Genomic DNA, 13,149 nt, shown 5'->3' with positions numbered 1-13,149 from the left:
GAGGTCCAGCCTCGTCCCGATGAAGATGATTCTGGTCCAGTGGAAGTGAGATTTTTGGAGAGAATGGATCCTTGCTTTCTGGCTGATCCATATGTGGTGTCAGGATGGGTGGAGAAGAGTTTTAGGACTGTTGAATCGGTGAAAGTAACTCGAGGTGGACTTGTGAGGATTTTTTTGTATGTCTTTCGTCCAAAGGGGTCGGGCGCTCCGCACCACATGCCTCGGGACAAGACCTGAGACATGCTTTGCTCTCCGGAGCAGAGCGCCGTTGAAAGGAGTGATAAGTGGAGAGGCATTAAGTGTTGAGGAGGATCAACTGAAATAGAAGATTCCCGGTGTCTTTGACGCCTGCCGTGCGGTGCGTCACAGACCCGGTGGAGAGCGTGGTGAAAAAGAGAAGACACTGTCTGTCCTGCTGAGTTTTGATGCTGAGTCTTTACCGGACAAAGTCAAGTCAAGCTGTGTCAGTTATCTCGTGAGAGGTTTTGTCCCGAACCCATTACGGTGTTTTAGGTGCTAAGCTTATGGTCATGTTGCAGCAGTGTGAAGGAGGGAGATTCCTAGATGTGTGCAGGAGGGCATGAGTCAACAGAATGTGTAGTATCAGTGAAAAAAAACAACTGTCTGTTAACTGTATAGGGGTACCCATGTTGCTGGAGATCAGAAGTTCTGGTGAGAGGAGGGCAGGTCAAGATTGCCACGGTCAGAGTAGCACAGAAGGTGTCTATGCTGAGGCAGTGATGAGAGTAGTAGAGGACGATGGGTCCAGGGCGAGGATCCTAAGAGGTTCCATGTGTGATAGGAATAACATGTGCTTCAGTAAGATTGGCTTCTTAGCATTAATAGACATGGTTATCTGTACCGCAGAAATGGAATGTAAATCACACAAAATAGATGTTGTGGTGGCCGCTGCAGAGAAGAACTTGGGTGTACGAGATTTTACTGCTGAGGCGTTACAAGGTGTGTTGAACGATAGTGTCCCATCCTCCCAGGCAGCCGGCCTGGTGTAGGATCAGATAGGGCCAAGTAGTGGAATAGTGGTGAGGTTTTAATGGGTGTAGGGTTAGTTGGTAGGGCAATTTTTCTTTCCTTTCCTTTCCTTCCCTTCCCTTTTTGTGTCACCAAAAAATGGAATAATGTAATAGTGTAATAATGTGTGTAATGAATTCACAACCAAGAACAGTAGGCGGAAAAACAGATAAGAGAAATGCATGAGTAGGGAGGCCGCCTCACACTCCAGTACAGTAGGTGGCGATGTATGCACCGCCAATATGTGTGATCCGCCAATACAAATGTAAATAAGAAGTAGAATCAGAGGAAGTGATATGCTTCGGTAAAATTTGATTTTTTTGTTGCGTTTATAGTAATGGTTGTCAACTGTACTGCAGGGATGTCGCAGAAAATGTAGGTTGTGGTGGCAGCTGCAGAGAGGTATTTGGGTGTACGAGACTTGACGTCAGAAGAGTTACAGGGTGTCCCGTTCTTTCAAGCTGTTGGCCTGAGGTAGGACTAGATATATTCACATAGTGGGTGGTGGGTTTTTAGTTAGTGTACGGTTAGATGGTAGGGTATTTATTATTATTTTAAACAAAGTTCAAGGGAGTTATACTCCAGTCTAGTAGGTGGCGGTAATGCAACATTTATTGGATACCAATCGCCATTAAACCTCATAGAAGAAAAAGAAGAATCAGAAGAATCAGAGGGCATTGCTAACGGCTAACGTGGATTTTGTCCCGATATTCGGCTAATATTAGGTGTTGTTTTTGGAAATTTGTTAAAAACAAAGATGTTGAAGTAGGTGGTAAGGTATAATATAACGTTGTAAGATAACCAGTAACAGGGTATAATTTCTACACGTTTTTGTTTTCTGAACCAGTAATTTCGCGAAGCGAATTAATCGTAGCTAACGTTGCTTAGCTAGTAACCAGCACTAGATTTGCACTTTGCACTGCTCACTCAGGCCTTTTTTTCTGCGTCGCCATGGCCGATGTTGATAAACTCAATATAGACAGTATCATCCAGCGTCTTTTAGAAGGTAAGGAGTCTACATTAATGTAACGTTATTGCTGCAGTAATATTATCTGTTCACTTTGTTAGAGATGACTGTAGGCTAGTTTTAGCTAGCTAACGTCGTTAGCTGTTGATGTCGCATGTAGACTCTGTATATTTTAGCTAACGTTAGCTAGTAGTTAACGTTAGTGCATGATGTTGCCATAGTAGTTAGCTAATTTTAACGTCAAACTAGTTAACCAGCTAGCCGTTTAAACTCAACTCCACGATTTACGATGGAGTTGATAGGCGACTAGTATGGGCTGACTGGAGTTCCGATGTCACATAAAATTACATTTTTAAAATATTATTTTTACTATACCGTGGCAGCCGATAGTGGGCGCTAGATCTGCACTATTGTTTTGATGTGCTCAGCCGGTAATGCACTCGTGTCCCCCCTAGACCATCTCGTACAAAAGCATCCTCCATTCAGGCTGCAAAGTCAAAGGCATACGTTTTATTAAGACTATACACATATTTGTCCAGTTTCTTTTCCGACGCCCAGCAATTTAAAGCTAGTTAAGGAAGGAAATATGCCTTTGTACGAGCCGGTCCACATGAGTGTATTAATTACCGACTGGGCACATCAATTCTAAATTATTGTGCAGATCTAGCGCCCAATATCGGTTGCCTAGTCTACAAAAACTACGGATTTCAGCACCCAAATAGCCCGCATTTACACAGGACAATGTCCATCGTAAATCGTTTAGTCAGTGGCGTAGTGGTGCCTGGAGAAGTGGGTATACTCAAATTTTGCCCAAAATGACCCGCCCAGTCAAGGAAGGGTGTGAGACCATTTGGACAGTGAACACTACCTACAGTTGAAGTCGGAAGTTTACATACACCTTATTAACCAAATACATTTAAACTCAGTTTCACAATTCTTGACATTTAATCCAAGTAAAAATGTCCTGTCTTAGGTCAGTTAGAATCACCACTTTATTTTAAGAATGTGAAATGTCAGAATCTTTTTACTTTATTTCACCTTTATTTAGCCAGGTAGGCTAGTTGAGAACAAGTTCTCATTTGCAACTGCGACCTGGCCAAGATAAAGCATAGCAATTTGACACATACAACACAAAGTTACACATTGAATAAACAAAACAGTCAATAATACAGTATAATTTCTTTTTTAAAGTCTATATACAGTGAGTGCAAATGAGGTAAGAATAATAGTAGAGAACACTCAATTAGTATTTGGTAGCATTGCCTTTAAATTGTTTAACTTGGGTCAAATGTTTCGGGTAGCCTTCCACAAGCTTCCCACAATAAGTTGGGTGAATTTTGTCCCATTCCTCCTGACAGAGCTGGTGCAACTGAGTCAGGTTTGTAGGCCTCCTTGCTCGCACACACTTTTTCAGTTCTCCCTACAAATTTTCTATGGGATTGAGGTCAGGGCTTTGGGATGGCCACTCATTACCTTGACTTTGTTGTCCTTAAGCCATTTTGCCACAAATTTGGAAGTATGCTTGGGGTCCTTGTCCATTTGGAAGACCCATATGCGACCAAGCTTTAACTTCCTGACTGATGTCTTGGGATGTTACTTCAATATATCCACATTATTTTGCTCCCTCATGATGCCATCTATTTTGTGAAGTGCACCAGTCCCTCCTGCAGCAAAGCACCCCCACAACATGATGCTGCCACCCCCGTGCTTCACGGTTGGGATGGTGTTCTTCAGCTTGCAAGCGTCCCCCGTTTTCCTCCAAACATAACAATGGTCATTATGGCCAAACAGTTCTATTTTTGTTTCATCAGACCAGAGGACATTTCTCCAAAAAGTACAATCTTTGTCCCCATGTGCAGTTGCAAACTGTAGTCTGGTTTTGGAGCAGTGGCTTCTTCCTTGCTGAGCGGACTTTCAGGTTATGTCAATATAAGACTCGTTTTACTGTGTATATAGATACTTTTGTAGCTGTTTCCCCCAGCATCTTCACAAGGTCCTTTGCTGTTGTTCTGGGATTGATTTGCACTTTTCGCACCAAAGTACGTTCATCTCTAGGAGACAGAACGCTTCTCCTTCCTGAGCGGTATGGGCATGGTGTTTATACTTACGTACTATTGTTTGTACAGATGAACGTGTTACCTTCAGGCATTTGGAAATTGCTCCCAATGATGAACAAGACTTGTGGAGGTCTACAATGTTTTTTCTGAGGTCTTGGTTGATTTCTTTAGATTTTCCCATGATGTCAAGCAAAGAGGCACCGAGTTTGAAGGTAGGCCTTGAAATACATCCACAGGTACACCTCCAATTGACTCAAATTATGTAAATTAGCCTATCAGAAACTTCTAAAGCCATGACACAATTTTCTGTAATTTTCCAAGCTGTTTAAAGGCACAGTCAACTTAGTAAACTTCTGAACCACTGGAATTGTGATACAGTGAATTATAAGTGAAATAATCTGTCTGTAAACAATTGTTGGAAAAATTACTTGTCATGCACAAAGTAGATGTCCTAACCGACTTGCCAAAACTATAGTTTGTTAACAAGAAATTTGTGGAGTGGTTGAAACACACTTAGGTTGGAGTCATTAAAACTCGTATGTAAACTTCCGACTTCAACTGTACATGACCTAAAATTTGTCAGACCAACCCAAGCTGTACTGTGCAAGTATGCTAATAGTAGGCCAACTGTTGAAATTAATAAATTAGTCTGTCAGTAGTCTGATATAATTTTTTCAGGTCTTCGATCTCACTTTTGTTATAGAAAAACAACAAAATTGGATGTAAGTCAACAACAATGCTTAAACCACATCAGGATATTACTTTTGAGGTCTGGGAAACATCTAAGATTGCTCTTTAATTCAACTGTGCAGGCACCTAGCACTGTTTGGTATGCAGTGTTTGCAAAACAAATGGCAACTGGATAGATGCAAATAATCATAATATAATTCTGCCAGATAGGCATAGGCTACATTGTAGCTAGTTAACATTTAATTGAGAAGGGAAAGCATCCCTATATTTTTCCTGCTCCTTAATTGTTTGAAACCTGGCCATTTTACTTCATTTTATGAGGCATGCCTTGCTTCAAATTAGCCTATAGCCAAAGTCCTACCATAGAAACGTGGAGGCAATTATTTTAGAAAGACTTCCTCATGTGTGCTCGCCTGTTCTATTGTTTTACAAATCAAATTTATTTCATTGTCTAGCAGCCAAAGGCATTATCATAGTCATATTAGCAACACATGATAGATGTTGCTTCTTTAGAGATCCCCTCTTTCAAAATCTCCATGAAACCGCTCGCATTTTAGAATGTTTTCCCACAAATTGCGTTTTGGAACATTTGCGCATAGGCCTACCTTCGTGTGCACATTGCTGCGATTTAATGTGTAGAAATAGAAGTTTCTCTCCCGAGTGGCGCTGTGGTCTGAGGCACTGCATCGCAGTGTTGAGGCGCCACTCCAGCCTGGGGTTCGATCTGGCCGTGAACGGGAGCCCCATAGGGCGGAACACAATTGGCCCAGCGCCGTCCAGGTTAAGGAAGGGTTTGGCCGGGCGGCTTTCCTTGGCTCATCGTTCTCTAGCGGCGGACTGGGTGCCTGCAAGCTGACTTCGGTCGTCAGTCGAACAGTGTTTCCCTGACACATTGTTGCGGCTGGCTTCCGGGTTAAGCAAGCAGTGTGTTAAGAAGCGGCTTGGCGAGTCATGTGTCAGAGGACGCATGTCTCGACCTTCGCCTTTCCCGAGCCTGTTGGGGAGTTGTAGTGATGAGAGAAGGTCGGAACTACCAATTTGATAAATTGGGGAGAAAAATGGGGCAATTTTTTAAAAATGAATAAATAGAAAAATGATAGTTTATCAACATTTTAAGCTAAACATTCTGATCTGTTCATCAGCCCTATTAATTGATACAGCGTATACCTCCACTACACTACTTTGATACGCATGGTGGGGATTAAGAAGTGGGTATACACAATGCCCACAAAAAAGTGGGTATAAGGTCTGTACCTGCATATAACCATCACTACACCACTGAGTTTAGTCGGCTAGTTAACCAGCTAAACAAGTTAGATTGTCCCGGTCGTCACATTTCAAAATGTTCAGTCAAATTAGCTAGTTACCGAACGTTACTTTAGCTGGGACAGTGCCATGGACCATGTAGCTATCTGCCCAGTCAGTGAAAGATGAAGTCAATAACATGAGTAATCTGATATGGTCAGCACTCACTCCCCTATCTAGGAGACATTAACAAGATATGGTGGCAATGAGCACGACGGCAAACTAGGTAGATATATTTGCTTGTAGATTAATCTGAATTTTCTTTTTATAGTCAGAGGTGCAAAACCTGGTAAGAATGTGCAGCTGCAGGAGAATGAGATCCGAGGATTGTGCCTCAAGTCCAGGGAGATCTTTCTCAGTCAACCTATCCTTCTGGAGCTTGAAGCCCCCCTCAAAGTCTGTGGTGAGTAACCGCTATTTGGTGAAAATAACTGTTAAACGATGTGTCTTCTATCCCCTTAGACCCAGTGAGGCATGTGTATATGGCTACATCTTGAAGTTGTTTGTTTTCTGCAGGTGACATCCATGGGCAGTATTACGACTTATTGAGGCTGTTTGAGTATGGGGGCTTCCCTCCTGAGAGCAACTACCTATTTCTGGGAGACTATGTGGACAGAGGGAAGCAGTCTCTGGAGACCATCTGTCTGCTTCTAGCCTACAAAATCAAATACCCGGAGAACTTCTTCCTGCTGAGGGGAAACCATGAGTGCGCCTCCATCAACAGAATATATGGATTCTATGATGAGTGTGAGTGATGTGTGGGGCTGTTGTAATAATTATAGTTCTGCACTAACAAATTACGGCATTTGTATCTACATAGATTGCATTTTGTTATAAATTCCTGTCATATGCATTGCCTAGCTTATGATCATCCTAACGTGGTATTATTATTATTCTAGGTAAAAGAAGGTACAACATCAAGCTCTGGAAAACATTTACAGATTGTTTTAACTGCCTCCCTATCGCTGCCATTGTTGATGAGAAGATCTTCTGTTGCCATGGAGGTATGTTGCGTTTTAGTTGTCCTAAAAAAATGAAGAGAATTAAGTGCACTTACTGACAACAAGCAATAAATAGGAGTACAAGGCTTTATTGTTGGCTTTTCTACAGAAATGCTTCTACATCTGCATTACTTGCTGTTTGGGGTTTTAGGCTGGGTTTCTGTACAAGCACTTTGTGACATCAGCTGATGTTAAAAGGGCTTTATATAAATGCATTTGATTGATTTGGTGATCGTCTTGGAATTCCTTGACTGTTGGTGACCACTGCTCTAAGACATTGCTATGATATTGAGTAATGTTATTTGCTTTTATTCCAATTGTTCTTCCTGTCCTTGAAATTTTTACACAAGTTCTGATTGGAATTGACCTCATTCCGGTTGTTCATCTGTATTAATCTTCTTCCGTGTCTCTCAGGGTTGTCACCCGACCTCCAGTCCATGGAGCAGATCCGGCGTGTCATGCGGCCCACCGACGTCCCTGACCAGGGCCTCCTGTGTGACCTGCTCTGGTCTGATCCAGACAAGGATGTCCTTGGCTGGGGAGAGAATGACAGGGGTGTCTCATTCACCTTTGGATCAGAAGTGGTGGCAAAGTTCCTGCACAAACATGACTTGGATCTGATCTGTCGTGCCCATCAGGTATGTTGTCTACAAACCGGTAACTGCAAAAATAAACAAAATGGCAACATGAAGTGTCTTAATTGGGCGTTGGGCCACCACGAGCCAGAACGGCTTCAATGCACCTTGGCATAGATTCTGTAACTCTATTGGAGGGATACGACACCATTCTTCCACAAGAAATTCCATAATTTGGTGTTTTGTGGATGGTGGTGGAAAGCGCTGTCTCAGGCGCCGCTCCAGAATGTTCAATTGGTTGAGATCTGGTGACTGAGACCGTCATGGCATATGGTTTTCATCGTTTTCATGCTCATCAAACCATTGTGACCACTCGTACCCTGTGGATGGAGGCATTGTTGTCATCCTATAGGGGCGTAGCCAAAATAATAGCCTGCCCAGCATTTTTATACATGACTCTAAGCATGATGGGATGTTTATTGCTTAAAGACATGCTCCGGAACTTTGGCGACTAGTAGGTATTTTTTAAGCCTCACGCTTTGTGCTGATGTGTCAGTGTGCAGTTTATAATCAATGAGCAGAATTACTGTTTTACCTCAATTAGCCACGAAATCCCTAGTTTGAAAGCAACTCTTTACTGGACACTGTGCGGTGCTATTTGCCCTACATTTTCCCCCATGTGGGCCAGCCAAGTAGAAATTCGAGTTCCAGACTATAAGCTTCAGCCCCTCGCCATTTGAGTGACAGCTAGCAAGATGCACAAACTGCAGACGGAGAGAGAAGTGACGTGGTGCACATAATCTGCACATATGTGATGTAGTTTGCAATTTTCAGGGACCACTTTTGGCACGTGAGCACTACTTTCAGAACTACTGGCTAAAAAGTATACAAAAGTACCGGAGAATCTCTAACTCAGGAACCACACCTGCTTTAAATATACTTTGTATCCCTCATTTACTCAACTGTTAATATTATTTTGGAAGTTACCTGTAAATTCAGTCGTGTTCCGATCAGTGCTGATTAGGGCTGTCTCCGACGAAAAAATTTCTTTAAAATCTTGGTTGTATGTTCTTTTGACCAATCAATTGGTCTTAATTTTAAAATTGATTTTTCCATATAGACACACCCTATGTTTTAATAAAATCAACTATATGTAGGCTACTGAGCTTATCTGATGATTTAAACATTGATTTAAAAATTAAGACAAATAACTAAAGAGTGAGCCAGAGATTAATATAGCCTAACCAGAAGGGAAAAAACCTGTTCCTGACCCGCTGCTGCTGGCATTTGCAGATTCTGCCCTTATGCTCCTGAAGTTGTCGGTAATAGGCAACACCTGTTTTTCCATTTGGAGTGCCAAGTTATCGTACCAATTCTACTGATCTGCGTGCGTGATTTTTATATGCACATTTTTGTGGAACAGTTTCATTTAATTTATAATAGTCTTCATATCTCAAAATCAATGTCATGTGCTTAATCAAAATTCTATCTAAATGAAAATGATACAAATCTAAAAGTAACTTCTATTGCCAATATGTAAAAATAGCCTACATAAAGCCCACAAATAGAATCATTGCAGCTCGCAGGTAGAAAATATTTGGATAAAAATAAATATCCTATAAATCACATTGGCTAAGCATAGTGTATTAACTTGGTCCAGCCTAAACTCATGCTAGCAAATTTGCAACATTGTATAAAATATTCTGGGCCCTCAGTTTCCCTAGCCAGTGAGCTCCTGACATACCTGTAGGCCATTTTCGCAAGGGATAGAAGTAATCAGATAGGCCTATTTTATGATGTTTCCACCGGATTAGGGATTGACATTTTTTCCCTCCCTTTCATGCTAAGTGGTTATCGAAAGGGAGAGAGCTGGAATGTTTTTTCCAGGAACTATTGTCATTCTCAATGGATGTAAAAACAGACTTTGTTTACTTGCTGTTTGAGGCAAAGAAAAAATTACTTTGAGAAGCTCCACAGTGATGGTGAGTTAAGTCAATCAGAAATACTATCAGATCCCCAAATAGGCACATTTATAGGTCTACATTTGCGCGCAGGCCAGGTAGCCTAGGCCTACTTCTATGCGTAATTAGGTCAAGATTGACAGGAGCGCTCCAAACAAAACACAAAGAATAAATTGACAACTCGTAAATGGAATGAAATAAACCAAAACTTGTTTCTCACAAGCGTAGCCTAGGTTGTGCGCTCTGCAAACAACGTGTCCACTCTGACAATGAGAACGGTAAGACTGTAATAATAATATATTGAATGCATTAACAGAAATGACCGTAGCCAAACATTTTTTTATCTTACCTTTATTTAACTAGGCAAGTCAGTTAACCTCCACTGGGGTATGTGGGATGGTAGCGTCCCACCTCGTCAACAGCCAGTGAAACTGCAGGGCGCCAAATTCAAAACAACAGAAATCCCATAATTTAAATTCCTCAAACATACAAGTATTTTACACCATTTTAAAGATACACTTGTTGTAAATCCAGCCAAAGTATGATTTCAAAAAGGTTTTACGACGAAAGCACACCAAACGATTATGTTAGGTTAGAGCCAAGTCACAGCAGAGCGCCAAATTCAAATTAATTACTATAAAAATCTAACTTTCATTAAATCACACATGAAATATACCAAATTAAAGCTACACTGGTTGTGAATCCAGCCAACATGTCAGAATTCAAATAGGCTTTTCGGCAAAAGCAAACGATGCTATTATCTGAGGATAGCACCATTGTAAACAAAGAGAGAGAAGCATATTTCAACCCTGCAGACGCGACACAACACAGAAATAAAAAATATAATTCATGCCTTTGACGAGCTTCTGTTGTTGGCACTCCAATATGTCCCATAAACATCACAAATGGTCCTTTTGTTCGATTAATTCCGTCAATATATATCCAAAATGTCCATTTATTTGGCGCGTTTGATTCAGAAAAACACCAGTTCCAAATTGTGAAACGTCACTACAAAATATCTCAAAGGTTACCTGTAAAGTTTGCCAAAAAATTTCAAGCTACTTTTGTAATACAACTTTAGGTATTTTTTTACGTAAATAATCGATAAAATTTAAGACTGGATGATCTGTGTTCAATACAGGATTAAAACAAACTGTAGCTAGCCTTCTGGTCATGCGCCTCTAAAAACAGGACACAACAAGTGACCCTGATTCAAGATGGCCGTACTTCTTCATTACACAAAGGAATAACCTCAACCAATTTCTAAAGACTGTTGACATCCAGTGGAAGCGGTAGGAACTGCAAGAAGGTCCCTTAGAAATCTGGTTTCCCAATGAAAACTCATTGAAAAGAGTGACCTCCAAAAGAAAAAAAATCTGAATGGTTTGTCCTCGGTGTTTCGCCTGCTAAATAAGTTCTGTTATACTCAGACATGATTCAAACAGTTTTAGAAACTTCAGAGTTTTCTATCAATCTACTAATAATATGCATATCTTATCTTCTGGGGATGAGTAGCTGGCATGTTTAATTTGGGCATGCTTTTCATCCAAAATTCAGAATGCTGCCCCCTACCCAAGAGAAGTTAAGAACAAATTCTTACTTTCAATGACGGCCTAGGAACAGCGGGCTAACTACCTTGTTCAGGGGCAGAATGACAGATTTTTACCTTGTCAGCTCGGGGATTCGATCTTGCAACCTTTCGGTTACTAGTCCCAACGCTTTAACCACTAGGCTACCTGCCGCCCCTTGTGGATTAGAACAGTAAATGTACTACTGGTGTGCCATCCCCGCGGCCTCCAATGGATTAGTCCACTTAGACAGGCCTGAATCAGACAGGTGCCATAAAAACTATATATATTTGCCACTGCTCGACTAAAAAAAAATTGGTCGACCAACAGCCTATTGACCAAACAATCGACCAGTCGACTAAATGGGGTCAGCCCTAGTACTGATAGTCTGGTGTGGAATTTGTTTTTATTTCAACCGAACTGTAATCAATGCACTATTTTCCGGCAGGTTGTTGAGGACGGCTATGAGTTCTTTGCAAAGCGACAGCTTGTGACTTTATTCTCAGCACCGAACTACTGCGGGGAGTTTGACAATGCTGGTGCCATGATGAGTGTGGATGAGACTCTCATGTGCTCGTTTCAGGTGAGGGATATTTCAATCATGAATGTGCTCCATCTTATCACAGCCATGTAAATGTGTCAGTGATTGTGGTATTACTACTGTAGTGTATGGACATGTTAAAGGGAAATTTCAAAATGTTTCTTCGGCACCACCTCAACATCGACTTATGTGAAAATGGCGCGTTTCTATGTTTTGTAGTAAAAGATAAAGGAAGATGTTTCCAGTGACGACATCGATGTGCATCATGTGATTTTAACCAATTATGTGTAGTCATTGCCTACTAATTTGTTGATTTCACTGGAAACATTTATCTTCCTATCTTTTTTACTACAAAACAGAAATGCACCGTTTTCACATGTTGATGTTGCCGTGGTGCTGGAGATGATATAAAATTTAGAAATGTCCTTTTAAAGTTATGACCAGTCTTGTCATTATGTCAAACTGTACAATGTGTAGACTATTGCAGGGGGCAAAACATAATCTTAATTGGATTACTTGTATTCATTCCACTTGTAGATTTTGAAGCCAGCCGAGAAGAAGAAGCCAAATGGCAGCCGTCCAGTCACACCCCCACGGAACATGGTCACCAAGCAAGGCAAGAAATAAGGTGGCATGAGCTCCCCGTTCTGCTTTCGTCTGTTGCATCTGAAGGGTTGGTTGCCCTTTGCTGCCAATACTGAAAAGATATCCACTCCAACCTGATGAAAGCGGAATGTTTTGTTGTTTTGTCCACAAGGGTAAATGGATATGTCACCATGAAAACCTCAGGGGTTTTGCACTCCATTGCAACTAGTCTTTGCCACATGACTGTTCAATCAGGAACAATGTAACAATATGGCTAATAATGCACATAAATGCCTTGTTTCAAGCTGTGCACAAATTTTCCAATTTCTTCATTTCATGTCATCAATTTCTGTCGTCACCTGTTTCTTACTGTCAATGTCAATAATGAAATTAATGGTTCTTAAACAACTATGGAAATATTACATTTAGACATTTAGATGTTTATTTCGGTATAACTTGTTTTATCATAGGACATTGAATCCGCACTCTGCGCCTGCATCCTCACCATTTTTAAAAAGTATTGTGCTGAATTTAAATGAAGAAATAAAACATTCTTGTAATGTCTAAGTCTTTCTAATAAACTTTTAGCACATTTGAGGGGGAAATTGGCATTTGAATTGTATTTATTTGAGAATTGAGAAGCTCAACATTGATTTAATTACTCCCATATATTGTGTACTACTTGAAGTGATGTGAAAGACATGGTAAAGATGATATGCAGTCCAGTACTATAAAAAAGTATATGCTATAATACACAGTCACAAATTATATTACAAAACTAGCAAACATGTTTTTTTCTCTATGCAAAACCCACTTGACTTTAGTGTCAAGGGCAGCATTAGAAGAAGTACGGTATGAAAAGGTCACTGG

General features: G+C 40.9%; 1 protein-coding gene across 1 annotated transcript; it reads left to right on the top strand.

Annotated features, from left to right (window-relative positions):
- The first annotated feature begins 1,357 nt into the window (after positions 1-1,357).
- LOC111957760 (serine/threonine-protein phosphatase PP1-gamma catalytic subunit A) lies at positions 1,358-12,884 on the top strand. Its single transcript, XM_023978738.2, has 7 exons — positions 1,358-2,035; positions 6,320-6,451; positions 6,565-6,795; positions 6,948-7,052; positions 7,464-7,687; positions 11,602-11,736; positions 12,232-12,884. The coding sequence occupies exons 1-7, from the start codon at positions 1,981-1,983 to the stop codon at positions 12,319-12,321; spliced, it is 972 nt and encodes a 323-aa protein (XP_023834506.1). The 5' UTR covers positions 1,358-1,980; the 3' UTR covers positions 12,322-12,884.
- The last annotated feature ends 265 nt before the right edge of the window (positions 12,885-13,149 follow it).

This window comes from Salvelinus sp. IW2-2015, linkage group LG33 (assembly GCF_002910315.2).
Source record: "Salvelinus sp. IW2-2015 linkage group LG33, ASM291031v2, whole genome shotgun sequence".
Classification (NCBI taxonomy): domain Eukaryota; kingdom Metazoa; phylum Chordata; class Actinopteri; order Salmoniformes; family Salmonidae; genus Salvelinus; species Salvelinus sp. IW2-2015.
This window is presented reverse-complemented; position numbering and strand designations above follow the sequence as displayed.

Excerpts from the sequence above, each read along its gene's own strand:
- LOC111957760 (XM_023978738.2), top strand. The coding sequence starts at position 1,981 with ATGGCCGATGTTGATAAACTCAATATAGACAGTATCATCCAGCGTCTT. Across the intron at positions 6,452-6,564 it reads AGCCCCCCTCAAAGTCTGTG|GTGACATCCATGGGCAGTAT; the intron begins GTGAGTAACCGC and ends TGTTTTCTGCAG. Across the intron at positions 7,053-7,463 it reads GATCTTCTGTTGCCATGGAG|GGTTGTCACCCGACCTCCAG; the intron begins GTATGTTGCGTT and ends CGTGTCTCTCAG.